Raw genomic sequence first — 27,879 nt, 5'->3', positions numbered from 1 at the left:
GGTTTCCAATAATCTGTAAATATATGTTCCTACCATCCAGAGGCCCTTTGAAAAAGCCTCAATTGAATTCCTTTGATACGACTCCCTTTTCCCAACCGTGTGCAAACGGCATAAATGAAGTCTCCGCTAGAAGAAGTCGTCCCTCATTATATTTGAAATGCTGAACCCGGCTTTGCTCTTTTACTGCGGTGAAAGAGGCTTCTCTACCCCTTAGCGGGAGAATGGTAATGCAGGCAGTTGGACGACATTGTTTCAGTGCAGGATACGAAACTAATTTAAAGCCAAAGGGACCGAGTGTCTGTTAAGACACTCCAACGCTGAAAGGACTTGGTGTTATTCATTAGATTCAAAAGGCTGGGGCTATTATGTGAGTCATGGACCGTGGATTTGGTCTCTAACTGGAATATATTTGGACACCACATTGTGGATTTACGCCTATATACAGTATAACCACAATTCTGAACGTTTTTGTGAAATGAATGTGTGAAAAGGGTTTGTGTAGCACTGAGCTAGTGAGTACACCACTGGAGAACACTCAGCTATGTGCTTCATGCCTCCCCTGTTCCCTTTTCATTTATCTGACAATGGCAATATACTACAGAAGAAGCACAATATCATTTTCCCACTACTGAGCCAGTCCATGCCGAGCCAGGCTACGCCGACCTAGTTACGCATCTCATCCACCTTAGTTTCTGGAACCATGCTGGAAAGGACGATGTTAACCCTATCAGTCCCTAGACTCTGCTTTTCATTTATCTGACTTTCATTTATCTGCATGTCCAGCCCTTATATTATCACATTGAAGTGTTTCACCATCTTCCTTTCAGGACAACCAGAGCTACAAGTAGAACACAAAACAATTTGACATAAACAGCTGCATTCATGAGGTTTATTGACACGTCAATAAGAAAAACAAGGTCTGCCAAAACAAAAACCTGATAAAAATGAATTTATATGAATGCTGTAAGTACAGAAATTGTTTTCTCAGTGGGAAATGAATAGCCAACTAGTCAGTGACAACTGTGTGGAGTTTGTGACAGCAACTATGTGAGCTTATTACAGTATTATAGACACTATGTCCTGAGATTTCCTATGATCTTCTATGTAGAAGAACTCCTTACAGTATTATAGACACTATGTCCTGGGATTTCCTATGATCTACTATGTAGAAGAACCCTTTACCTTCTAATGACTCAGTATTATAGACACTATGTCCTGGGATTTCCTATGATCTACTATGTAGAAGAACCCTTTACCTTCTAATGACTCAGTATTATAGACACTATGTCCTGGGATTTCCTATGATCTACTATGTAGAAGAACCCTTTACCTTCTAATGACTCAGTATTATAGACACTATGTCCTTGGATTTCCTATGATCTACTATGTAGAAGAACACCTTACCTTCTAATGACTCAGTATTATAGACACTATGTCCTGGGATTTCCTATGAACTTATATGTAGAAGAACTCCTTACAGTATTATAGACACTATGTCCTTGGATTTCCTATGATCTTCTATGTAGAAGAACCCTTTACGTTCTAACGACTCAGTATTATAGACACTATGTCCTGGGATTTCCTAAGATCTTCTATGTAGAAGAACCCTTTACGTTCTAATGACTCAGTATTATAGACACTATGTCCTGGGATTTCCTATGATCTTCTATGTAGAATAACCCTTTACGTTCTAACGACTCAGTATTATAGACACTATGTCCTGGGATTTCCTATGTTCTTCTATGTAGAAGAACCCTTTACGTTCTAATGACTCAGTATTATAGACACTATGTCCTGGGATTTCCTATGATCTACTATGTAGAAGAACCCTTTACCTTCTAACGACTCAGTATTATAGACACTATGTCCTGGGATTTCCTAAGATCTTCTATGTAGAAGAACCCTTTACGTTCTAATGACTCAGTATTATAGACACTATGTCCTGGGATTTCCTATGATCTTCTATGTAGAAGAACCCTTTACGTTCTAATGACTCAGTATTATAGACACTATGTCCTTGGATTTCCTATGATCTACTATGTAGAAGAACCCCTTACCTTCTAACGACTCTTGTGTAGCTTGTGAGTGTCATAGAGCAAAACATGTTCGTGTTCGTGAGAGTCTCAGCTTTACATAGATAGCATTTAGTAGTTTGTAGCTCAAACCATTCGGACTCTACAGGTGTTTTTGTAAAAAATACCCGGCCCCGGGCCCCTTCAAGATCCGCCCTTGTCTCAAACACCACTCTAGCGCAGCCCCCCCGTTACTCAGACTAATGCAGAAGAAATAGACGAATCCAATGGTACAACCCAGAAGTCTGTAGCTCAAACACAATGTTTAAAAGGGGTTAGAAGTCATGAATCACTCAGGCATTACAGTGGGACTCATTGAGTTAATCATGAACCCCGTCACAACCAAAGCATCAGTACTGTCATGTCACCCCATTTACTATGGTCAATTTCAGAAAATATAACATAAACACACTTGTGGCGAGTAGTAGGCTATGGTGTAATGGAATGTTTTGTCTTGTGTGGTAGGTTTTAACACTCTTATGTAGGTGTCACAACCAGCCATAAAATAACGCAATATATGTCACAACAGGTGTTAATATATGGGTCATGACAGTGTTATGACCATATTATGACAGGTTATGACAAGTTATGTCAGCTGTTATGACACATTATGACATGGTTATGACCGTGTCATAACGTGTTATGACGCTGGGTGTCAGGTAAAGTGTTACCGTAATTTGTGTGCGTCTGAATAATTCTGAACTACAATTAAGTGTTGGGTCTAATTCTAACATTAGACATGACCTCCTCTTATTCTACCACAGTATCACAACATTAATTCTATAACAACAACAACAACAATCATACAACGAACGTGTAGAGACACAAACGTAATGCTTCTTAAAATACACAAGCAGGAATGCCACATATCCGGTGCTCCTCCTGTGGCATCCACACAGTCCTTTACACAAGAGGCAAACGACAAGGCTCTTGACCTAGACGATGTCTCTCTTCCATTCTTCTCCCTGACTATCTTCCTCTGTCGCCTCATTTGTTTTTCTAGGTCATGTTGATATGTGGGACAGAGACAGCCTTGAGATCGGTAAAGGAGCCCAGCAAATGCCAGTACGTCATGGAGCTTCAGACTCCCGTGTCCTGTCAGCCGGCACTGAGGCAGCAGGGCATACACAGTGAACTTTGACCCCCAGGGACCAAAGGAGGGAGCCATGAAGCCACGCAGCCCCCCCCAATGCCGCTGGTGACAGACTTGTTCCGGGTCCACTCGGGCCCCGGTGTCCTCTGCCTTTGTGTCAGAACACATATCGCAATAATTGCTGTAGCTTATAATATGTTTTTGTCTTCCGTTGTCTTGTTACCATGGTGTTTTTGTCTTCCGTTGTCTTGTTACCATGGTGTTTTTGTGTGTTTTGTTACTCCTGACTGTTACGCTGTTCATTTCCATTGTGTTTCGTTGAGTATTGTGGATTGTTTTTGGATCGAGGAGTCGAATTAGTCTTTTCATGTAAAATGTTGTTCTAGAAATGTAGACATTTTAATTGCACTTGCTGTGTGTGTTGTTGTTAGGTTTTACGCTTTGCAATACAGTGAATGAGCTTCTCTGTGTCATTCCTGTTCAAACAATTATAATCACAGTAGTTTCCAAACAGCATCTAATGACTGCATTATGTCAAACTATGATCTTTGTAACAAAGAAATTACTCTGATTTGAATGAAAAATAAAGGGACTATTTTGGATAGCAGCAATGCTTTTTCAATTATTCAAAAAGTATAATCGGTTACCAACAGTATTTTTGCAAGAATATTTGCACAAAAACAACACAACATAACACAGCACAACACAACATATAACAACACATAACACAATATATATCAACACAACATAACAACATAACATCACAACATAACAACACAACATATAACAACAACATATAACAACACATAACAACATATACCAACACAACACAACATATAACACAACACAACATAACACAACATACACTACTGGTTAAATGTTTTTGAACACCTACTCATTCAAGGGGTTTTCTTTATTTGTACTATTTTCTACATTGTAGAATAGTAGTGAAGACATCAAAACTATGAAATAACACATATGGAATCATGTAGTAACCAAAAAAGTGTTAAACAAATCAAAATATATTTTATATTTTAGATTCTTCAAAGTAGCCACCCTTTGCCTTGATGACAGCTTTGCACACTCTTGGCATTCTCTCAACCAGCTTCACCTGGAATGCTTTTCCAACAGTCTTGAAGGAGTTCCCACATATGCTGAGCACTTGTTGGCTGCTTTTCCTTCACTTTGCAGTCCGACTCATCCCAACCCATCTCAATTTGTTTGAGGTTGGGGGGTTGTGGAGGACAGGTCATCTGATGCAGCACTCCATCACTCTCCTGCTTGGTAAAATAGCCCTTACACAGCCTGGAGGTGTGATGGGTCATTGTCCTGTTGAAAAACAAATTATAGTCCCACTAAGCCCAAACCAGATCGGATGGCGTATCGCTGCAGAATGCTGTGGTAGCCTTGCTGGTTAAGTGTGCCTTGAATTCTAAATAAATCACAGACAGTGTCACCAGCAAAGCACCCCCACACCATAACACCTCCTCCTCCATGCTTTACGGTGGGAACTACACATGCGGAGATCATCCATTCACCCATGTCTCACAAAGACACAGTGGATGGAACCAAAAATCTCCAATTTGCACTCCAGACCAAAGGACACATTTCCACCCGTCTAATGTCCAATGCTCGTGTTTCTTGGCCCAAGCAAGTCTCTTCTTCTCATTGGTGTCCTTTAGTAGTGGTTTCTTTGCAGCAATTCGACCATGAAGGCCTGATTCACACAGTGTCCTCTGAACAGTTGATGTTGAGATGTGTCTGTTACTTGAACTCTGTGAAGCATTTATTTGGGCTGCAATTTGTGAGGCTGGTAACTCTAATGAACTTATCCTCTGCAGCATAGGGAACTCTGGGTCTTCCATTCCTGTGGCGGTCCTCATGAGAGCCAGTTTCATCATAGCGCTTGATGGGTTTTGCGACTATTGACTGACCTTCATGTAATGATGGACTGTCATTTCTCTTTGCTTATTTGAGCTGTTCTTGCCATAATATGGACTTGGTCTTTTACCAAATAGGGCTATCTTCTGTATACCCCCCCTACCTTGTCACAACACAACTGATTGGCTCAAACGCATTAAGAAGGAAAGAAATTCCACAAATTAACTTTTAAGAAGGCACACCTGTTAATTGAAATGCATTCCAGGTGACTACCTCATGAAGCTGGTTGAGAGAATGCCAAGAGTGTGCAAAGCTGTCATCAAGGCAAAGGGTGGCTATTTGAAGAATCTAAAATATATTTTGATTTGTTTAACACTTTTATAGTTACTACATGATTCCATATGTGTTATTTCATAGTTTTGATGTCTTCACTATTATTCTACAATGTAGAAAATAGCACAAATAAAGAAAAACACTTGAAAGAGTAGGTGTTCTAAAACATTTAACCGGTAGTATGTAACAACACAACATATAACAACACAACATAACATATAATAGCTAGTCCAGTCAAATTAGTATATACAGTAGTTGTAGACCCTGCTGGAGGCCTCTTCTACCTTTTAAGACCCTGCTGGAGGCCTCTTCTCCCTATTAATGCCCTGCTGGAGGCCTCTTCTCCCTATTAATGCCCTGCTGGAGGCCTCTTCTCCCTATTAATGCCCTGCTGGAGGCCTCTTCTCCCTTTTAAGACCCTGATGGAGGCCTCTTCTCCCTACTAAGGCCCAGATGGAGGCCTCTTCTCCCTATTAATGCCCTGCTGGAGGCCTCTTCTCCCTACTAAGGCCCAGATGGAGGCCTCTTCTCCCTATTAATGCCCTGCTGGAGGCATCTTCTCCCTATTAATGCCCTGCTGGAGGTCTCTTCTCCCTATTAAGGCCCATTTGGAGGTCTCTTCTTCCTATTAATGCCCTGCTGGATGCCTCTTCTCCCTATTAAGGCCCTGCTGGAGGCCTCTTCTCTCTATTAATGCTCTGCTGGAGGCCTCTTCTCCCTATTAATGCCCTGCTGGAGGCATCTTCTCCCTATTAATGCCCTGCTGGAGGTCTCTTCTCCCTATTAAGGCCCATTTGGAGGTCTCTTCTTCCTATTAATGCCCTGCTGGAGGCCTCTTCTCCCTATTAATGCCCTGCTGGAGGTCTCTTCTCCCTATTAATGCCCTGCTGGAGGTCTCTTCTCCCTATTAATGCCCTGCTGGAGGCCTCTTCTCCCTATTAATGCCCTGCTGGAGGTCTCTTCTCCCTATTAATGCCCTGCTGGAGGCCTCTTCTCCCTATTAATGCCCTGCTGGAGGTCTCTTCTCCCTATTAATGCCCTGCTGGAGGTCTCTTCTCCCTATTAATGCCCTGCTGGAGGCCTCTTCTCCCTATTAATGCCCTGCTGGAGGTCTCTTCTCCCTATTAATGCCCTGCTGGAGGCCTCTTCTCCCTATTAAGGCCCTGCTGGAGGCCTCTTCTCCCTATTAATGCCCATTTGGAGGTCTCTTCTCCCTATTAATGCCCTGCTGGAGGTCTCTTCTCCCTATTAATGCCCTGCTGGAGGCCTCTTCTCCCTATTAATGCCCTGCTGGAGGTCTCTTCTCCCTATTAATGCCCTGCTGGAGGCCTCTTCTCCCTATTAAGGCCCTGCTGGAGGCCTCTTCTCCCTATTAATGCCCTGCTGGAGGCATCTTCTCCATTTTAAGACCCTGCTGGAGGCCTCTTCTCCCTATTAAGGCCCTGATGGAGGTCTCTTCTCTCTATTAATGCCCTGCTGGAGGCCTCTTCTCCCTATTAATGCCCTGTTGGAAGCCTATTCTCCCTATTTATGCCCTGCTGGAGGCCTCTTCTCCCTATTAAGGCCCTGCTGGAGGCATCTTCTCCCTATTAATGCCCTGTTGGAGGCCTCTTCTCCCTATTAATGCCCTGCTGGAGGCCTCTTCTCCCTATTAAGGCCCTGCTGGAGGCATCTTCTCCCTATTAATGCCCTGCTGGAGGTCTCTTCTCTCTATTAAGGCCCTGCTGGAGGCCTCTTCTCCCTATTAATGCCCTGTTGGAGGCCTCTTCTCCCTATTAATGCCCTGCTGGAGGCCTCTTCTCCCTTTTAAGACCCTGATGGAGGCCTCTTCTCCCTATTAATGCCCTGCTGGAGGCCTCTTCTCTCTATTAATGCCCTGCTGGAGGCCTCTTCTCCCTTTTAAGACCCTGCTGGAGGCCTCTTCTCCCTATTAATGCTCTGCTGGAGGCATCTTCTCCTTATTAAGACCCTGCTGGAGGCCTCTTCTCCCTATTAAGGCCCTGTTGGAGGCATCTTCTCCCTATTAATGCCCTGCTGGAGGCATCTTCTCCCTATTAATGCCCTGTTGGAGGCCTCTTCTCCCTATTAATGCCCTGTTGGAGGCCTCTTCTCTCTATTAAGGCCCATTTGGAGGCCTCTTCTCCCTTTTAAGACCCTGATGGAGGCCTCTTCTCACTATTAATGCCCTGCTGGAGGCCTCTTCTCCCTATTAAGGCCCTGATGGAGGTCTCTTCTCTCTATTAAGAACCTGCTGGAGGCATTTTCTCCCTATTAATGCCCTGTTGGAGGCATCTTCTCTCTATTAATGCCCTGCTGGAGGTGTCTTCTCCCTATTAAGGCCCTGCTGGAGGCCTCTTGTTATTAATGCCCTGCTGAAGGACTTTTCTCCCTTTTAAGGCCCTGCTGGAGGCCTCTTCTCCCTATTAAGGACCTGCAGGAGGCCTCTTGTTATTAAGGCCCGGCTGGAGGCATCTTCTCCCTTTTAAGGCCCTGCTGGAGGCATCTTCTCCCTTTTAAGGCCCTGCTGGAGGCATCTTCTCCCTATTAAGGCCCTGCTGGAGGCCCCTTCTCCTTATTAAGATCCTGCTGGAGGCCCCTTCTCTCCCTATTAAGGCCCTGCTGGAGGCCCCTTCTCCTTATTAAGGCCCTGCTGGAGGCCCCTTCTCCTTTTTAAGTGTTGGGTTATTCAACTGTCAGATTGTCCAGCAGAGCGCCTGATTCGTCAGTGTCCTGTTGGGACTTTTGCCCGGTAGCAAGGCAATGGCCCCGGGCCATGTAGCCATAGGGACTGCTACTCTTATTTATCGAGATTCAGCTCCCATCCAGGCCTCTGCTTGATGGAAAATCTCTGTCTTGCATTTCGCCTCCAGTTTGCAGGATAATTGTCAGTTTTGTGCTTAGGGATAGAGTGAGTGGGAGGGAAGGTGTTTGCGCTCGAACTGAGAACTCTGACATTTAGAAGCGAGGGTCTGGGGAACTGCCATGATCTGAGAGGTGGTTCACTGTCACAGTCATTTGTGTACTAGACTTAATTGATCAAATCTATTGCCAAACAGGGAAGCTACTGTTCGGCAGGGGGCAGAATAAATGGTGGCGTCCCTGAAGCACTTACCAAGCTTTAATAAACAACATATGTTTTAGGCCTCCATTCAATCCGCATCGTCCAACTTCAGTGCTATAATGCGCTTGAAATGTAAAGATAATTTCAGATTGATCCGACATATGCACCGTTTACCGCAATGCAGTCTCTGCGAATGCAGGAAAATTGCCTTTTAAACGTTATCGTGCTATGGCGCTGAACTTCGACGATATTGACCCGCATTACTCAATTTGCTTCTTGATCCACCTACAAACCCACCTGTCACTTTAACGTATCCATCCCATTGAATTGACATGAAAACAAAACTGAGTTTGTCCACGTCAACGATGTTATCCATTTTAATGAACCATAAGGTTTGTCATGCCCACCTCTTGGGAGGGAGACGTTGTCATTGTACGTACAAATGCATTCCTCATGTACAACTGGGGATGCAAATTGTGCAACAGATGCCCAATTTAATGTCAGCATAAAACTCGACGCAGGCAACTGCCAATCACATAGAAAATGTCAAGAGCTACACTACTTCAGATATTGCAGATTGCCACTAATACATTGGCAGCTGGGGAAAAGTTTATAGCACAACATTTCCATACAAAAGCTTTCGGAATGTTCTCTAGAAGCAACGAGGCTAAATGCGACACTAGAAAAAGGTACAGAGAGAACTTTACTGCATGGTGACATTAATTACCCGTTGAGATTAGCTATCATTAAAGTCCAAACGAAAGACTTCCTTTACTCATACATACACTGGGTGTGTCAATACCATCCATTTAATTTCAATTTCCAGAAAGGAGCTGCACTGGGCAAGCCGTGGAGGGTTTAGTAAGACCAAGCCGTGGAGGGTTTAGTGGGACCAAGCCGTGGAGGGTTCAGTGGGACCAAGCCGTGGAGGGTTTAGTAAGACCAAGCCGTGGAGGGTTTAGTAGGACCAAGTCGTGGAGTGTTTAGTAAGACCAAGCTGTGGAGGGTTTAGTGGGACCAAGCCGTGGAGTGATTAGTAAGACCAAGCCGTGGAGTGTTTAGTAAGACCAAGCCGTGGAGGGTTTAGTGGGACCAAGCCGTGGAGGGTTTAGTAAGACCAAGCCGTGGAGGGTTTAGTAAGACCAAGCCGTGGAGGGTTTAGTAGGACCAAGCCGTGGAGGGTTTAGTAGGACCAAGCCGTGGAGGGTTTAGTGGGACCAAGCCGTGGAGTGATTAGTAAGACCAAGCCGTGGAGTGTTTAGTAAGACCAAGCCGTGGAGGGTTTAGTGGGACCAAGCCGTAGAGGGTTTAGTAGGACCAAGCCGTGGAGGGTTTAGTAGGACCAAGCCGTGGAGTGATTAGTAAGACCAAGCCGTGGAGTGATTAGTAAGACCAAGCCGTGGAGTGTTTAGTAAGACCAAGCCGTGGAGGGTTTAGTGGGACCAAGCAGTGGAGGGTTTAGTGGGACCAAGCCGTGGAGGGTTTAGTAGGACCAAGCCGTGGAGTGATTAGTGGGACCAAGCCGTGGAGGGTTTAGTGGGACCAAGCTGTGGAGGGTTTAGTGGGACCAAGCCGTGGAGGGTTTAGTGGGACCAAGCCGTGGAGGGTTTAGTGGGACCAAGCCGTGGAGGGTTTAGTAGGACCAAGCCGTGGAGGGTTCAGTGGGACTGAATCACACCTCCAGTCAGCACATGAAGGGGGAGGATAGGAAGTCTTTCCACAGTCAAAGCGTGGGCGTGTTTGTGTGTTCACTCAAAATTCCTAAAAGGGCCCAAAGGCTTTACCATTGCATTAAATGTCCTACTCAGCTTTGTTGAAACTAGTTCAACAGTACCTGTTCTTGCTAAGGAGAGACACATAAACTAGTTCAACAGTACCTGTTCTTGCTAAGGAGAGAGACAGGAACTAGTTCAACAGTACCTGTTCTTGCTAAGGAGAGAGACAGGAACTAGTTCAACAGTACCTGTTCTTGCTAAGGAGAGAGACAGAAACTAGTTCAACAGTACCGGTTCTTGCTAAGGAGCGACACAGAAACTAGTTCAACAGTACCTGTTCTTGCTAAGGAGAGAGACAGGAACTATTTCAACAGTACCTGTTCTTGCTAAGGAGAGAGACAGGAACTAGTTCAACATTACCGGTTCTTGCTAAGGAGCGACACAGAAACTAGTTCAACAGTACCTGTTCTTGCTAAGGAGTGAGAGAGGAACTAGTTCAACAGTACCTGTTCTTGCTAAGGAGAGAGACAGGAACTAGTTCAACAGTACCTGTTCTTGCTAAGGAGAGAGACAGGAACTAGTTCAACAGTCCCTGTTCTTGCTAAGGAGAGAGACAGGAACTAGTTCAACAGTACCTGTTCTTGCTAAGGGAGCGAGACAGAAACTAGTTCAACAGTACCTGTTCTTGCTAAGGAGAGAGACAGGAACTAGTTCAACAGTACCTGTTCTTGCTAAGGAGAGAGACAGGAACTAGTTCAACAGTACGTGTTCTTGCTAAGGAGCGACACAGAAACTAGTTCAACAGTACCTGTTCTTGCTAAGGAGAGAGACAGGAACTAGTTCAACAGTACCTGTTCTTGCTAAGGAGAGAGACAGGAACTAGTTCAACAGTACCTGTTCTTGCTAAGGAGAGAGACAGGAACTAGTTCAACAGTACCTGTTCTTGCTAAGGAGAGAGACAGGAACTAGTTCAACAGTACCTGTTCTTGCTAAGGAGAGAGACAGAAACTAGTTCAACAGTACCTATTCTTGCTAAGGAGAGAGACAGGAACTAGTTCAACATTACCGGTTCTTGCTAAGGAGCGACACAGAAACTAGTTCAACAGTACCTGTTCTTGCTAAGGAGTGAGAGAGGAACTAGTTCAACAGTACCTGTTCTTGCTAAGGAGAGAGACAGGAACTAGTTCAACAGTACCTGTTCTTGCTAAGGAGAGAGACAGGAACTAGTTCAACAGTCCCTGTTCTTGCTAAGGAGAGAGACAGGAACTAGTTCAACAGTACCTGTTCTTGCTAAGGAGCGAGACAGAAACTAGTTCAACAGTACCTGTTCTTGCTAAGGAGAGAGACAGGAACTAGTTCAACAGTACCTGTTCTTGCTAAGGAGAGAGACAGGAACTAGTTCAACAGTACGTGTTCTTGCTAAGGAGCGACACAGAAACTAGTTCAACAGTACCTGTTCTTGCTAAGGAGAGAGACAGGAACTAGTTCAACAGTACCTGTTCTTGCTAAGGAGAGAGACAGGAACTAGTTCAACAGTACCTGTTCTTGCTAAGGAGAGAGACAGGAACTAGTTCAACAGTACCTGTTCTTGCTAAGGAGAGAGACAGGAACTAGTTCAACAGTACCTGTTCTTGCTAAGGAGAGAGACAGGAACTAGTTCAACAGTACCTGTTCTTGCTAAGGAGAGAGACAGAAACTAGTTCAACAGTACCTGTTCTTGCTAAGGAGAGAGACAGGAACTAGTTCAACATTACCTGTTCTTGCTAAGGAGCCGACACAGAAACTAGTTCAACAGTACCTGTTCTTGCTAAGGAGTGAGAGAGGAACTAGTTCAACAGTACCTGTTCTTGCTAAGGAGAGAGACAGGAACTAGTTCAACAGTACCTGTTCTTGCTAAGGAGAGAGACAGGAACTAGTTCAACAGTCCCTGTTCTTGCTAAGGAGAGAGACAGGAACTAGTTCAACAGTACCTGTTCTTGCTAAGGAGCGAGACAGAAACTAGTTCAACAGTACCTGTTCTTGCTAAGGAGAGAGACAGGAACTAGTTCAACAGTACCTGTTCTTGCTAAGGAGAGAGACAGGAACTAGTTCAACAGTACCTGTTCTTGCTAAGGAGAGAGACAGGAACTAGTTCAACAGTACCTGTTCTTGCTAAGGAGAGAGACAGAAACTAGTTCAACGGTACCTGTTCTTGCTAAGGAGAGAGACAGGAACTAGTTCAACATTACCGGTTCTTGCTAAGGAGCGACACAGAAACTAGTTCAACAGTACCTGTTCTTGCTAAGGAGTGAGAGAGGAACTAGTTCAACAGTACCTGTTCTTGCTAAGGAGAGAGACAGGAAGTAGTTCAACAGTACCTGTTCTTGCTAAGGAGAGAGACAGGAACTAGTTCAACAGTCCCTGTTCTTGCTAAGGAGAGAGACAGGAACTAGTTCAACAGTACCTGTTCTTGCTAAGGAGCGAGACAGAAACTAGTTCAACAGTACCTGTTCTTGCTAAGGAGAGAGACAGGAACTAGTTCAACAGTACCTGTTCTTGCTAAGGAGAGAGACAGGAACTAGTTCAACAGTACGTGTTCTTGCTAAGGAGCGACACAGAAACTAGTTCAACAGTACCTGTTCTTGCTAAGGAGAGAGACAGGAACTAGTTCAACAGTACCTGTTCTTGCTAAGGAGAGAGACAGGAACTAGTTCAACAGTACCTGTTCTTGCTAAGGAGAGAGACAGGAACTAGTTCAACAGTACCTGTTCTTGCTAAGGAGAGAGACAGGAACTAGTTCAACAGTACCTGTTCTTGCTAAGGAGAGAGACAGGAACTAGTTCAACAGTACCTGTTCTTGCTAAGGAGAGAGACAGAAACTAGTTCAACAGTACCTGTTCTTGCTAAGGAGAGAGACAGGAACTAGTTCAACATTACCTGTTCTTGCTAAGGAGCGACACAGAAACTAGTTCAACAGTACCTGTTCTTGCTAAGGAGTGAGAGAGGAACTAGTTCAACAGTACCTGTTCTTGCTAAGGAGAGAGACAGGAACTAGTTCAACAGTACCTGTTCTTGCTAAGGAGAGAGACAGGAACTAGTTCAACAGTCCCTGTTCTTGCTAAGGAGAGAGACAGGAACTAGTTCAACAGTACCTGTTCTTGCTAAGGAGCGAGACAGAAACTAGTTCAACAGTACCTGTTCTTGCTAAGGAGAGAGACAGGAACTAGTTCAACAGTACCTGTTCTTGCTAAGGAGAGAGACAGGAACTAGTTCAACAGTACGTGTTCTTGCTAAGGAGCGACACAGAAACTAGTTCAACAGTACCTGTTCTTGCTAAGGAGAGAGACAGGAACTAGTTCAACAGTACCTGTTCTTGCTAAGGAGAGAGACAGGAACTAGTTCAACAGTACCTGTTCTTGCTAAGGAGAGAGACAGGAACTAGTTCAACAGTACCTGTTCTTGCTAAGGAGAGAGACAGGAACTAGTTCAACAGTACCTGTTCTTGCTAAGGAGAGAGACAGGAACTAGTTCAACAGTACCTGTTCTTGCTAAGGAGAGAGACAGGAACTAGTTCAACAGTACCTGTTCTTGCTAAGGAGAGAGACAGGAACTAGTTCAACAGTACCTGTTCTTGCTAAGGAGAGAGACAGGAACTAGTTCAACAGTACCTGTTCTTGCTAAGGAGAGACAGGAACTAGTTCAACAGTACCTGTTCTTGCTAAGGAGAGAGACAGGAACTAGTTCAACAGTACCTGTTCTTGCTAAGGAGAGACAGGAACTAGTTCAACAGTACCTGTTCTTGCAGGAACTGGACACCCTCTGCAATAGGCAACACACTCCTCTTTGGAGTTTGTTGTTGGAGTCCATTTTTTTTTTGAAAGGCCAGTTACACCCCCGAGGTGTGAGGGAAAGAAAGGTTTGTTTGAGTCGGCGTGCGACAGTGACATCCATCTCCCCATGTGTCTTACAGTGCCGCTGGATGTAGTCACAATACTCTCACAGAATGTTGAAACGTCACCTCCAGTACTTCCATACAGCGGTCTATTTAAAGTTCCAGTGGAAAGAATGATCACCAAACACGCAAAGCTCATCTTTTCTTGACTAAGAATGATATATAATCGTACAATTCATGTCTGACAATTGCTATAGCAGTCTATTTTGTAGTTACAGTAGAAAGCAGTCTCGCCAAACATGCTCAGCTCATCTTCACTGAACTACAGTAATGTGAACAGGATAGTATTACAGTAACATGTGAACAGGATAGGATTACAGTAACATGAACAGGATAGTATTACAGTAACATGTGAACAGGATAGTATTACAGTAACATGTGAACAGGATAGTATTACAGTAATGTGAACAGGATAGTATTACAGTAATGTGAACAGGATAGGATTACAGTAACATGTGAACAGGATATTATTACAGTAACGTGAACAGGATAGTATTACAGTAACATGTGAACAGGATAGGATTACAGTAACATGTGAACAGGATAGTATTACAGTAATGTGAACAGGATAGTATTACAGTAACTTGTGAACAGGATAGTATTTCAGTAACATGTGAACAGGATAGTATACAGTAACATGTGAACAGGATAGTATTACAGTAACATGTGAACAGGATAGGATTACAGTAACATGTGAACAGGATAGTATTACAGTAACATGTGAACAGGATAGGATTACAGTAACATGTGAACTGGATAGTATTACAGTAATGTGAACAGGATAGTATTACAGTAACATGTGAACAGGATAGTATTACAGTAACATGTGAACAGGATAGTATTACAGTAACATGTGCACAGGATAGTATTACAGTAACATGTGAACAGGATAGTATTACAGTAACATGTGAACAGGATAGTATTACAGTAACATGTGCACAGGATAGTATTACAGTAACATGTGAACAGGATAGTATTACAGTAACGTGAACAGGATAGTATTACAGTAACGTGAACAGGATAGTATTACAGTAACATGTGAACAGGATAGTATTACAGTAACATGTGAACAGGATAGTATTACAGTAACATGTGAAAAGGATAGGATTACAGTAACATGTGAACAGGATAGTATTACAGTAGCATGTGAACAGGATAGGATTACAGTAACATGTGAACAGGATAGTATTACAGTAACATATGAACAGGATAGGATTACAGTAACATGTGAACAGGATAGTATACAGTAACAGGACAAATGATGTTGGATCATTACTATTGTATAATTACATTTAAGTACATTTTATTTGTTTATAGTCTGAAGGCCCAGGCGCTGTATAAACTCCATATTTATAGGGATGATCACATTAGCGCTCCATGTTGCAATGTTTTGATTGACTGGCTGCCTGAGCTCCTGGCTTTGCCGTCGCTTATTGATTTTTTATTGGCTTGAGGTAACACACAGCAGAGCACAGAGACAGCATGTTAATACGTTGACAGCAGGTTAACACAGTGACAGCATGTTAATACGTTGACAGCAGGTTAATACAGTGACAGCATGTTAATACATTGACAGCAGGTTAATACAGTGACAGCATGCTAATACAGCGACAGCAGGTTAATACAGCGACAGCAGGTTAATACAGCGACAGCATGTTAATACAGTGACAGCAGGTTAATACAGCGACAGCAGGTTAATACAGCGACAGCATGTTAATACAGCGACAGCAGGTTAATACAGCGACAGCAGGTTAATACAGCGACAGCATGTTAATACAGCGACAACAGGTTAATACAGCGACAGCAGGTTAATACAGCGACAGCAGGTTAATACAGCGACAACAGGTTAATACAGCGACAGCAGGTTAATACAGCGACAGCATGTTAATACAGTGACAGCAGGTTAATACAGCGACAGCATGTTAATACAGCGACAGCAGGTTAATACAGCGACAGCAGGTTAATACAGCGACAGCAGGTTAATACAGCGACAGTAGGTTAATACAGCGACAGCAGGTTAATACAGCGACAGCATGCTAATACAGCGACAGCAGGTTAATACAGCGACAGCATGTTAATACAGCGACAGCATGCTAATACAGCGACAGCAGGTTAATACAGCGACAGCAGGTTAATACAGCGACAGCAGGTTAATACAGCGACAGCAGGTTAATACAGCGACAGCAGGTTAATACAGCGACAGCAGGTTAATACAGCGACAGCATGTTAATACATTGATAGCATGTTAATACAGTGACAGCATGCTAATACAGCGACAGCAGGTTAATACAGCGACAGCATGTTAATACATTGACAGCAGGTTAATACAGCGACAGCAGGTTAATACAGCGACAGCAGGTTAATACAGCGACAGCAGGTTAACACAGCGACAGTAGGTTAATACAGCGGCAGCAGGTTAATACAGCGACAGCATGTTAATACAGTGACAGCAGGTTAATACAGCGACAGCAGGTTAATACAGTGACAGCAGGTTAATACAGCGACAGCAGGTTAATACAGCGACAGCAGGTTAATACAGCGACAGCATGTTAATACAGTAACAGCATGCTAATACAGCGACAGCAGGTTAATACAGCGACAACAGGTTAACACAGTAGACCATGTCTCTCTCTCTCTCGGCTCCATGTCCCAATCGTATTTTATCTTAACAGGGAGAGGGCTGCTGCCACAGTTTAGTGCCTCTGCTCAGAAAGAGACACAGAGAGAAATACAGAGAAATAGAGAGGGGGGGGGAGAGGGAGGGACAGAGAGAGCAAGATACAGTACAGACGAAGAACCAACACGACAGGGGTAAGGGATAGCTAGAGGAAGAGGAGGAGAGAGAGGTAATACAGACAGAATGACATGGGGGAGGAGAGAGGTAATGCAAACATAGAATGACATGGGGGAGGAGAGAGAAAGAAGGGAAGTGAAGGGAGGAAGAGAGATTGTTGTATATTATATTATTGTATATTATTATACAACAGGGCTGTTTGTCACGTCGGGGGGGGGGGATGAGGCCCAACACTTCCCCTGCCATGTGGAAGAGTGTGTGAGGTGAGCGCGGCGCCGTTAGAGGTTGGAGGGCCTAGCTTTGATAGCATATGGGCCCTGGGGGTGGCAGGGACTCCCACAGATGACACATCCTGCCTGGGAGAGAAAGGCCTGTTAGCCCCACTCTTTCTGCTCCATCTTGGTGGCTCAATGTAAATAATGCTGATGACACTGGCTAGAGCTCCAGGACAATGCAGTTCAAACCCTTCCCTCATCCCTTCTCAGGCTGTCTCACCTGGTATGAATTCATTAAGATGATAGATTGGAGGATGGTTCATCCCTTCTCAGGCTGTCTCACCTGGTATGAATCCATTAAGATGACAGATGAGAGGATGGTAGAATCCCAGGGAGAGAGAGGGAGAGAGCAGTAGAATCCCAGGGAGAGAGAGAGAGAGAGCAGTAGAATCCCAGGGAGAGAGAGAGAGAGAGCAGTAGAATCCCAGGGAGAGAGAGAGAGAGCAGTAGACTCCCAGGGAGAGAGAGGGAGAGAGAGAGAGAGCAGTAGAATCCCAGGGAGAGAGGGAGAGAGCAGTAGAATCCCAGGGAGAGAGAGAGAGAGAGAGAGCAGTAGAAATAATCCCAGGGAGAGAGAGAGAGAGAGCAGTAGAATCCCAGTAGAGAGAGAGAGAGAGAGAGAGAGAGAGAGCAGTAGAATCCCAGGGAGAGAGGGAGAGAGCAGTAGAATCCCAGGGAGAGAGAGAGAGAGAGCAGTAGAATCCCAGGGAGAGAGGGAGAGAGCAGTAGAATCCCAGGGAGAGAGAGAGAGAGAGCAGTAGAATCCCAGGGAGAGAGGGAGAGAGCAGTAGAATCCCAGGGAGAGAGAGAGCAGTAGAATCCCAGGGAGAGAGAGCAGTAGAATCCCAGGGAGAGAGAGAGAGAGAGCAGTAAAATCCCAGGGAGAGAGAGAGAGCAGTAGAATCCCAGGGAGAGAGAGAGAGATAGCAGTAGAATCCCAGGGAGAGAGAGAGAGAGAGAGAGAGCAGTAGAATCCCAGGGAGAGAGGGGGAGAGCAGTAGAATCCCAGGGAGAGAGAGGGAGAGCAGTAGAATCCCAGGGAGAGAGAGAGAGAGAGAGAGAGAGAGCAGTAGAATCCCAGGGAGAGAGAGAGAGACAGTAGAATCCCAGGGAGAGAGAGAGAGAGAGCAGTAGAATCCCAGGGAGAGAGAGAGAGAGAGCAGTAGAATCCCAGGGAGAGAGAGGGAGAGAGAGCAGTAGAATCCCAGGGAGAGAGAGAGAGAGCAGTAGAATCCCAGGGAGAGAGAGAGAGAGAGCAGTAGAATCCCAGGGAGAGAGAGAGAGAGAGAGCAGTAGAATCCCAGGGAGAGAGGGAGAGAGCAGTAGAATCCCAGGGAGAGAGGGAGAGAGCAGTAGAATCCCAGGGAGAGAGAGAGAGAGCAGTAGAATCCCAGGGAGAGAGAGAGAGAGCAGTAGAATCCCAGGGAGAGAGAGAGAGAGCAGTAGAATCCCAGGGAGAGAGAGAGAGAGCAGTAGAATCCCAGGGAGAGAGGGAGAGAGAGCAGTAGAATCCCAGGGAGAGAGAGAGAGAGCAGTAGAATCCCAGGGAGAGAGAGAGAGAGAGCAGTAGAATCCCAGGGAGAGAGAGAGAGAGAGCAGTAGAATCCCAGGGAGAGAGGGAGAGAGCAGTAGAATCCCAGGGAGAGAGAGGGAGAGCAGTAGAATCCCAGGGAGAGAGGGAGAGAGAGCAGTAGAATCCCAGGGAGAGAGAGAGAGAGCAGTAGAATCCCAGGGAGAGAGAGAGAGAGCAGTAGAATCCCAGGGAGAGAGAGGGAGAGAGCAGTAGAATCCCAGGGAGAGAGAGGGAGAGCAGTAGAATCCCAGGGAGAGAGGGAGAGAGAGCAGTAGAATCCCAGGGAGAGAGAGAGAGAGAGCAGTAGAATCCCAGGGAGAGAGAGAGAGAGAGCAGTAGAATCCCAGGGAGAGAGGGAGAGAGAGCAGTAGAATCCCAGGGAGAGAGAGAGAGAGAGCAGTAGAATCCCAGGGAGAGAGGGAGAGAGAGCAGTAGAATCCCAGGGAGAGAGAGAGAGAGCAGTAGAATCCCAGGGAGAGAGGGAGAGAGAGCAGTAGAATCCCAGGGAGAGAGAGAGAGAGCAGTAGAATCCCAGGGAGAGAGAGAGAGAGAGCAGTAGAATCCTAGGGAGAGAGGGAGAGAGAGAGAGAGAGCAGTAGAATCCCAGGGAGAGAGAGAGAGAGCAGTAGAATCCCAGGGAGAGAGGGGGAGAGCAGTAAAATCCCAGGGAGAGAGAGAGAGAGCAGTAGAATCCCAGGGAGAGAGGGAGAGAGAGAGCAGTAGAATCCCAGGGAGAGAGGGAGAGAGGGAGAGAGAGCAGTAGAATCCCAGGAAGAGAGGGAGAGAGCAGTAGAATCCCAGGGAGAGAGAGGGAGAGAGCAGTAGAATCCCAGGGAGAGAGAGAGAGAGAGCAGTAGAATCCCAGGGAGAGAGGGAGAGATCAGTAGAATCCCAGGGAGAGAGGGCAGTAGAATCCCAGGGAGAGAGTGAGAGAGCTGTAGAATCCCAGGGAGAGAGGGAGAGAGAGAGCAGTAGAATCCCAGGGAGAGAGGGAGAGAGAGAGCAGTAGAATCCCAGGGAGAGAGGGAGAGAGAGAGAGAGCAGTAGAATCCCAGGGAGAGAGGGAGAGAGCAGTAGAATCCCAGGGAGAGAGGGAGAGAGCAGTAGAATCCCAGGGAGAGAGAGAGCAGTAGAATCCCAGGGAGAGAGGGAGCAGTAGAATCCCAGGGAGAGAGGGAGGGAGAGAGCAGTAGAATCCCAGGGAGAGAGGGAGAGAGGGAGCAGTAGAATACCAGGGAGAGAGGGAGGGAGAGAGTAGTAGAATCCCAGGGAGAGAGAGAGAGAGCAGTAGAATCCCAGGGAGAGAGGGAGAGAGGGAGCAGTAGAATCCCAGGGAGAGAGGGAGAGAGCAGTAGAATCCCAGGGAGAGAGGGAGGGAGAGAGCAGTAGAATCCCAGGGAGAGAGGGAGAGAGGGAGCAGTAGAATCCCAGGGAGAGAGGGATAGAGAGAGCAGTAGAATCCCAGGGAGAGAGGGAGAGAGGGAGCAGTAGAATCCCAGGGAGAGAGAGAGCAGTAGAATCCCAGGGAGAGAGGGAGCAGTAGAATCCCAGGGAGAGAGGGAGAGAGGGAGCAGTAGAATCCCAGGGAGAGAGGGAGCAGTAGAATCCCAGGGAGAGAGGGAGAGAGCAGTAGAATCCCAGGGAGAGAGGGAGGGAGAGAGCAGTAGAATCCCAGGGAGAGAGGGAGCAGTAGAATCCCAGGGAGAGAGGGAGAGAGGGAGCAGTAGAATCCCAGGGAGAGAGGGAGAGAGGGAGCAGTAGAATCCCAGGGAGAGAGGGAGCAGTAGAATCCCAGGGAGAGAGGGAGGGAGGGAGCAGTAGAATCCCAGGGAGAGAGGGAGAGAGCAGTAGAATCCCAGGGAGAGAGGGAGGGAGAGAGCAGTAGAATCCCAGGGAGAGAGGGAGCAGTAGAATCCCAGGGAGAGAGGGCTATATTCAGCTTGGTCTCTCCACAGGAGCCTGTTTAATGAGCACTGAGTTTGGAAGTAATTATTGGTTATCAACCTGATAATAGTCATTGCTCCATTTTACATTGCAGTTTCCACATACTTATACAATTACGGCAAATTATTACCGGAGCAGTAGTTTGGGGCTCTCGATTGCACACTTTAAATGTCAAACGTGCCGTACGACTGTGGCTGTGTCATTATTAGAATATTATAAGAATGTATAATATTTAAGGGGAAATACGAAAATAATGGTATGCAGAAAAATCTAACCTTACCAGGGTAAAAACGCACAAAAAAAATAAAAATACTATCAAAGCTTCAGAGATGTTTTTATCCCTTAGAATCCTGAAAATGTCCTGATGTGTACCAACAAATCCAACACCAAGACTGGGATTCAATCAGAGACACACAAGACTGTTTATAACTAGGTCACCATCACTACAACCTTGGTTGAATATTTACTCTGGTCATGCATGACTATTATCTCGAACAAATAAAAAGACAAATAAACAAACTGCAGAGCTAAAATTAATCCTAAATGTGTGTTTGTATGCTGGAGATCGAGAGCGAGAGAGAGAGAGAGAGAGGAGATGGTGACAGCAAGAGAGAGAGAGAGAGAGAGAGTGTGTTTGTGTGCGCATCCGTGAGAGAGAGAACCACCCTCGGCATGTGTGTTAGCTCCCTCTGAGGAGGGAAGTCATCCATTTTACAGGGATGGGTTGTGCAGAGGACCTCTTGAGTTTTCATTAGCAGGTGCGACAGAGTCTGTCCCAAATGGCAACCTGTTCCCTATACAGTGCACCACTTTTGACCAGGGCCCACAGGGTTTTGAGAGGAGACAGCCAGCCGGCCAGACTATAGCAGTCTGATGCCACAGTGGGAAAGCCTATCATTCAGCTTGATTGATACACACAGACACACACACCGACACACAAGAACATGTGCAAGAGGCATAAGCACATGTACACATACAGTACATACCGTGTACACGTACACGCGGGTAACCCCGCATTCACAACTGTAAATAACTATAAACTACAAAAGCCTTGTACTTTCCAGGACATAAAGGGTATCGGTATGAACCTACTTCAGCTAGCTCTACCTAGTGTGTTTTGGTATCAAAAAGGCATTACAAATATGGACGTTGCCCTTCGAATGAACAAAGATTCATTCCTGTGAATAGCCTGTGCATTTCTGTTTTTGAGGCCATACAGTGCCTTCAGAAAGTATTCACACCCCCTAGACTTTTTCCACATTTTGTTATGTTTCAGCCTGAATTTAAAATCGATTAAATTGAGATTTTAGTTGTCACCGGCCTACACACAATACCCCATAATGTCAAAGTGGAATTATGTTTTTCGAACCTTTAACAAATTAATTAAAAATGAAAAGCTGAAATGTCTTGAGTCAATAAGTATTCAACCCCTTTGTTATGGCAAGCCTAAATATGTTCAGAAGTAACAATATGCTTAACAAGTCACATAATAAGATACAGGCATCCTTCCTAACTCAGTTGCCGGAGAGGAAGGAAACCATTTAGGGATTTCACCATTTACATTTTAGTCATTTAGCAGACACTCTTATCCAGAGCAATTAGGGTTAAGTGCCTTGCTCAAGGGCACAACAACAGATTTTCACCTAGTCGGCTCGGGGATTAGAACCAGAGACCTTTCGGTTACTGGCACAACACTCTTAACCACTAAGCTGAGTTTAATTGCTGTGATAGGAAAAAACTGAGGATGGATCAACAACATTGTAGTTACTCCACAACACGAAACTAAATGACAGAGTGAAAAGAAGGAAGCCTGTATAGAATACAAATATTCCAAAACATGCATCCTGTTTGCAACAAAGGCACTAAAGTAATACTGCAAAAAAAATTGGCAAAGCAAATCACTTTTTGTCCTGAATACAAGGTATTATGTTTGGGTCAAAATCAACACATTACTGATATATATTATATTATAAATACTCCATATTTTCTACTTACTAAAGTAAAATCCAGTACAACACATTACTGAGTACCACTCTCCATATTTTCAAGCATAGTGGTGGCTGCATCATGTTATGGGTATGCTTGTAATCGTTAAGGAATGGGGAGTTTTTCACGATAAAAAAGAAAAAGAATGGGGCTAAGCACAGGCAAAATCCTAGAGGAAAACTAATATTAGGTTTAGGTTGAAGATCTGATAACATTCAGTATCAAAAATATGCAAAAATAGAGAAAATCAGAAAGGGGGCAAATACTTTTTCATGGCACTGTAAATCTGTCTGAAAGATGCACAATTCACAAGTCACATTGAATTAAACCATTAACACTTACAAACCAGTACAGCAACGCAGATTTGAAATTGTATTTTGCGTGCATAAAAGCATAACTTATGCATATAGTAGTGCTGTAGTGTAACACGTTCGTTTCGTGAATGCACCCTAGTGTCATAGATTGTGCTTTTCCAATCAATCCTAAAATGGGATTTTTTATTTTATTTCACAGCCTTCTTGCTGTGCAGAAAGTAATAATATATTTAGCAAAAGCTTTTATCCAAAGTGACTTACAGTCATGCGTGCATACATTTTGTATACAGGTTACCCCAGCGAAGAGCGAACCTACGACCGTTGGCGATGCAAACGCCATGCTCTACCAACAGAGCCACAGAGGGCTACACTGCTGCTACTCTCTCTGCTAACATGAAACCATAAGGATTAAATACAGGAAAAGGTTCAAAAGAATTGCCTTCTCTCACAACTGTATTAAGAGCGGGGAGAGGGAAGGGGGATTAAACGTTGCATTATTGTGGGGGGGGGGGGCTATGGCATTGGTTGACGCTCATTGTTAAATTCAAATCCTCCTACCATCCTATCTAAGCCAATATGACACCGTCGTCAATGAAAATTAGCAAATCAACTTGATTAGAGGTATGCAACACACTCCCCGCCTCTCGTCATGAGCCATACGGCCGTTACCGAGAACCACATACCGGATGATGGTATTAGGAAAAAATACAATTTGTTGCCCCGACCTAGCTCAATATCTAGGTTTCGGATAAGAACGAGACTACAGCATACATAGAGTGACCATTAGACTTAACACCTTTCGGACTGAATAACAGTTTTGATTAGATTTATAATTTATTTCTCTCACGTGCTCATTTCTGTCCATTAAGAACCAACAATGTGCTACCTTTTTGTAGTATTTCTGACAATGCTAACATCTTTTCAGCCGTATCTCAAGAGTTCTAAAACCGGACCAAAGCACTTGGGTTGCGCAGCAACAGCGCTAGTAGCTAGCTAACACCATTCGGATGAGAGGTAAGCTACAAGCAAAGGAAGCTATATTTTGCTATGGAATGTGGGGGTCTGTTTTCTTACAACTAGATGTGATGCCTAGCTTAGAAAGAATACATTAATGATTAAACATAATAGGTTTGTGCTGTACTGATATAGATTGTTTAACATAACAAGCTGTGATTAATGTGAGGAACCGTTAGGGGGTAGGCTGAGACAGACTTGTGACTCACACACACACACACTGCCTCTTTGTTAAACCGCTCAAGGACAAAGTACTGCAACATGAAGAAGAGAACTGTGTCTGGGGTTGCTGACTCGAGACAAGTTGTGAAGATAACAACTAATGCATGGCAACAGTGAAGTGCCAAGGGGCTGGGACCAGCCTGTGCACCAACGATAGGCTGAGTAAGTCTAAACCACGCTCAGTCTCTACTCTGATAAGCCAGCAGGGAGCAGGAACTATCTCTGTCAGAGTATTTAAAGAAGAACTTATAACAATAGCTCAGTTCTCTGTCTGCCCTGCGTGGTTTTTCAGTGGGCCCGTATGTACGAACATCATATTTACCATTCAAGTGTTTGCATTAATTAAAATACCAGTCTATTTTAGAAGACGTGTATTGACCTCTTTTTGTTTCCTAATACCAGATTTGAATTGACGCAACTTGACAGGAAGGTTTTTCACATGGCTGAAGTCATCTATGTAAACTGTTGGCCTTGACACTTGTGTGTAATCAGAGCATAAACAAATAAGTACAAATAAGATAGCAAACTTCCTTGGCTGCTGTTGCCAGTTAGCTAAACCAACTGACGTTAGGGGCGGCAGGTAGCTTAGTGGTTAAGAGCGTTGTGCCAGTAACCGAAAGGTCGCTGGTTCTAATCCCCGAGCCGACTAGGTGAAAAATCTGTCGATGTGCCCTTGAGCAAGACACTTAACCCTAATTGCGCCTGTAAGTCGCTCTGGATAAGAGCGTCTGCTAAATGACAAAATAAAAACGTAAGCCAGTAAACATTAGCTAGCTAGCTACAAGCCTGTAACATTAGCTGTATAGACAGATCGTGCACAACTCAATGTTGACAATATCTCCCACATTTTTTCCACAAAGCACAGCTAGCTAGCTAAGTAAAGTTCATAGTCAACACCAAACTTTGGAAACTGCTAATTTATAATACATACAATGGGCATTGCTCATCTAACATTAACGTTAGCTAATGTTACTCCATACACTAGTCAACCTGGCTTGATTAGCAATGTAGCTAGCTAATGTTACAGCCCTTACCTTATGCATTGATTCAGTACGCTCCCTCCTCTGTCAATAAATGTCCTTCTTGTCATTGGGGTTAGGGGGAATAATGGTCTGGGGCTGTTTTTCATGGTTTGGGCCACTTAGTTCCAGTGATGGGAAATCTTAACGCTACAGCATACAATGACATTCTAGACAATTCTGTGCTTCCAACATTGTGGCAACAGTTTGGGGAAGGCCCTTTCCTGTTTCAGCATGACAATGCCCCCTGTGCACAAAGCGAGGTCCATACAAAAATGGTTTGTCGAGATTGGTGAGGAAGAACTTGACTGACCTGCACAGAGCCCTGACCTCAACCCCATCGAACACCTTTGGGATGAATTGGAACGCCAACTGCGAGCCAGGCGTCAGTCATCCCGACCTCACTAATGCTGTTGTGGCTGAATGGAAGCAAGTCCCCCGCAGCAATGTTCCATCATATAGTGGAACGTCTTCCCAGAAGAGTGGAGGCTGTTATAGCAGCAAAAGGGGGAACCAACTCCATATTAATGCCCATGATTTTGGAAATAATGTTCGATAAGCAGGTGTCCACATACTTTTGGACACATAGTGTAGCTACTGTAGTAGGTCAAAGCTGTGTGCTGGAAACCCCTTGGTAGAGCATGGGTGGAGTAAAAGTTGTTTTAAAGTGTTTATGGTTGTGAAATGAGTTATAGTAGTGGTAGTGACTACAGTAGTAATGGTAGTGACTGGTTATAGTTGAAAAAGTAGGTAGATTGAAAGATTGATTGCATGATTGATTGATTGATTGGATGAGATAGGATAGCATAAACATGTGACATTTTCAAGAGTTACTGTTGGTAACTCTTGAATTGGCATGGGTCCTCAGATCCTCAAAAAATTATACAGCTGCACCATCGAGAGCATCCTGACTGGTTGCATCACCGCCTGGAATGGCAACTGCTTAGCCTCTGACCGCAAGGCACTACAGAGGGTAGTGCATTCGGCCCAGTACATCACTGGGGCCAAGCTTCCTGCCATCCAGGACCTCTATACCAGGCAGTGTCAGAGGAAGGCCCTCAAAATTGTCAAAGACTCCAGCCACCCTAGTCATAGACTGTTCTCTCTGCTACCGCACGGCAAGCGGTACCGGAGTGCCAAGTCTAGGTCCAAAAGACTTCTCAACAGCTTCTACCCCCAAGCCATAAGACTCCTGAACAGCTAATCATGGCTACCCAGACTATTTGTACTGCCCCCCCACCCCATCCTTTTACGCTGCTGCTACTCTGTTAATTATTTATGCATAGTCACTTTAACTCTACCCACATGTACATATTACTTCAACTACCTCAACTAGCCAGTACCCCCCTGTACCTCTCCTTTTCTCCCTATACACCAAGTCACTTGGCTCTGTCATATCCTCACATGGTCTCTCCTATCATTGCTACGCTGACGATACACAACTAATCTTCTCCTTTCCCCCTTCTGATAACCAGGTGGCGAATCGCATCTCTGCATGTCTGGCAGACATATCAGTATGGATGACGGATCACCACCTCAAGCTGAACCCTGGCAAGACGGAGCTGCTCTTCCTCCCGGGGAAGGACTGCCCGTTCCATGATCTCGCCATCACGGTTGACAACTCCGCTGTGTCCTCCTCCCAGAGTGCGAAGAGCCTAGGCGTGACCCCTGGACAACACCCTGTCGTTCTCCGCCAACATCAAGGCGGTGACCCGCTCCTGCAGGTTCATGCTCTACAACATTCGGAGAGTACGACCCTGCCTTACACAGGAAGCGGCACAGGTCCTAATCCAGGCACTTGTCATCTCCCGTCTGGACTACTGCAACTCGCTGTTGGCTGGCCTCCCTGCCTGTGCCATTAAACCCCTACAACTCATCCAGAATGCCGCAGCCCGTCTGGTGTTCAACCTTCCCAAGTTCTCTCACGTCACCCCCCTCCTCCGCACACTCCACTGGCTTCCAGTTGAAGCTCGCATCCGCTACAAGACCATGGTGCTTGCCTATGGAGCAGTGAGGGGAACGGCACCTCTGTACCTTCAGGCTCTGATCAGTCCCTACACCCAAACGAGGGCACTGCGCTCATCCACCTCTGGCCTGCTGGCTCCCCTTCCTCTGCGGAAGCATAGTTCCCGCTCAGCCCAGTCAAAACTGTTCGCTGCTCTGGCACCCCAATGGTGGAACAAGCTCCCTCACGACGCCAGGACAGCGGAGTCACTCACCACCCTCCGGAGACATTTGAAACCCCACCTCTTTAAGGAATACCTGGGATAGGATAAAGGAATCCTTCTACCCCCCCCAATTGTAAAGTGGTTATCCCACTGGCTATAGGGTGAACGCACCAATTTGTGAGTCGCTCTGGCTAAGAGCGTCTGCTAAATGACGTTAATGTGCCCTTGAGCAAGGCACTTAACCCTAATTGCTCCTGTAAGTCGCTCTGGATAAGAGCGTCTGCTAAATGACTAAAATGTAAATGTAAATGTAATGTAAATATATAGCCTCCCTACTGTTATTTTATTTTACTTCTGCTCTTTTTTCCACAACACTTTTTTTGTTGTTGTTTTATTTTTACTTTTTTGTTAAAAATAAATGCAGTGTTGGTTAAGGGCTGTAAGTAAGCATTTCACTGTAATGTCTGCACCTGTTGTATTCGGC

General features: G+C 45.1%; 1 protein-coding gene across 1 annotated transcript in view; it reads left to right on the top strand.

Annotated features, from left to right (window-relative positions):
- Positions 1–3,772, top strand: part of LOC121571048 (glucosidase 2 subunit beta) — a 257,435-nt gene extending 253,663 nt beyond the window's left edge. The window contains exon 15 of the mRNA XM_041882290.2: positions 3,076–3,772. Within this exon, the coding sequence (XP_041738224.1) occupies positions 3,076–3,213 (138 nt within the window). The 3' untranslated portion in view covers positions 3,214–3,772. The remainder of the gene's footprint in view (positions 1–3,075) is intronic.
- The last annotated feature ends 24,107 nt before the right edge of the window (positions 3,773–27,879 follow it).

The sequence above is a fragment of the Coregonus clupeaformis genome, unplaced genomic scaffold (genome assembly GCF_020615455.1).
Source record: "Coregonus clupeaformis isolate EN_2021a unplaced genomic scaffold, ASM2061545v1 scaf0154, whole genome shotgun sequence".
Classification (NCBI taxonomy): Eukaryota; Metazoa; Chordata; class Actinopteri; order Salmoniformes; family Salmonidae; genus Coregonus; species Coregonus clupeaformis.
This window is presented reverse-complemented; position numbering and strand designations above follow the sequence as displayed.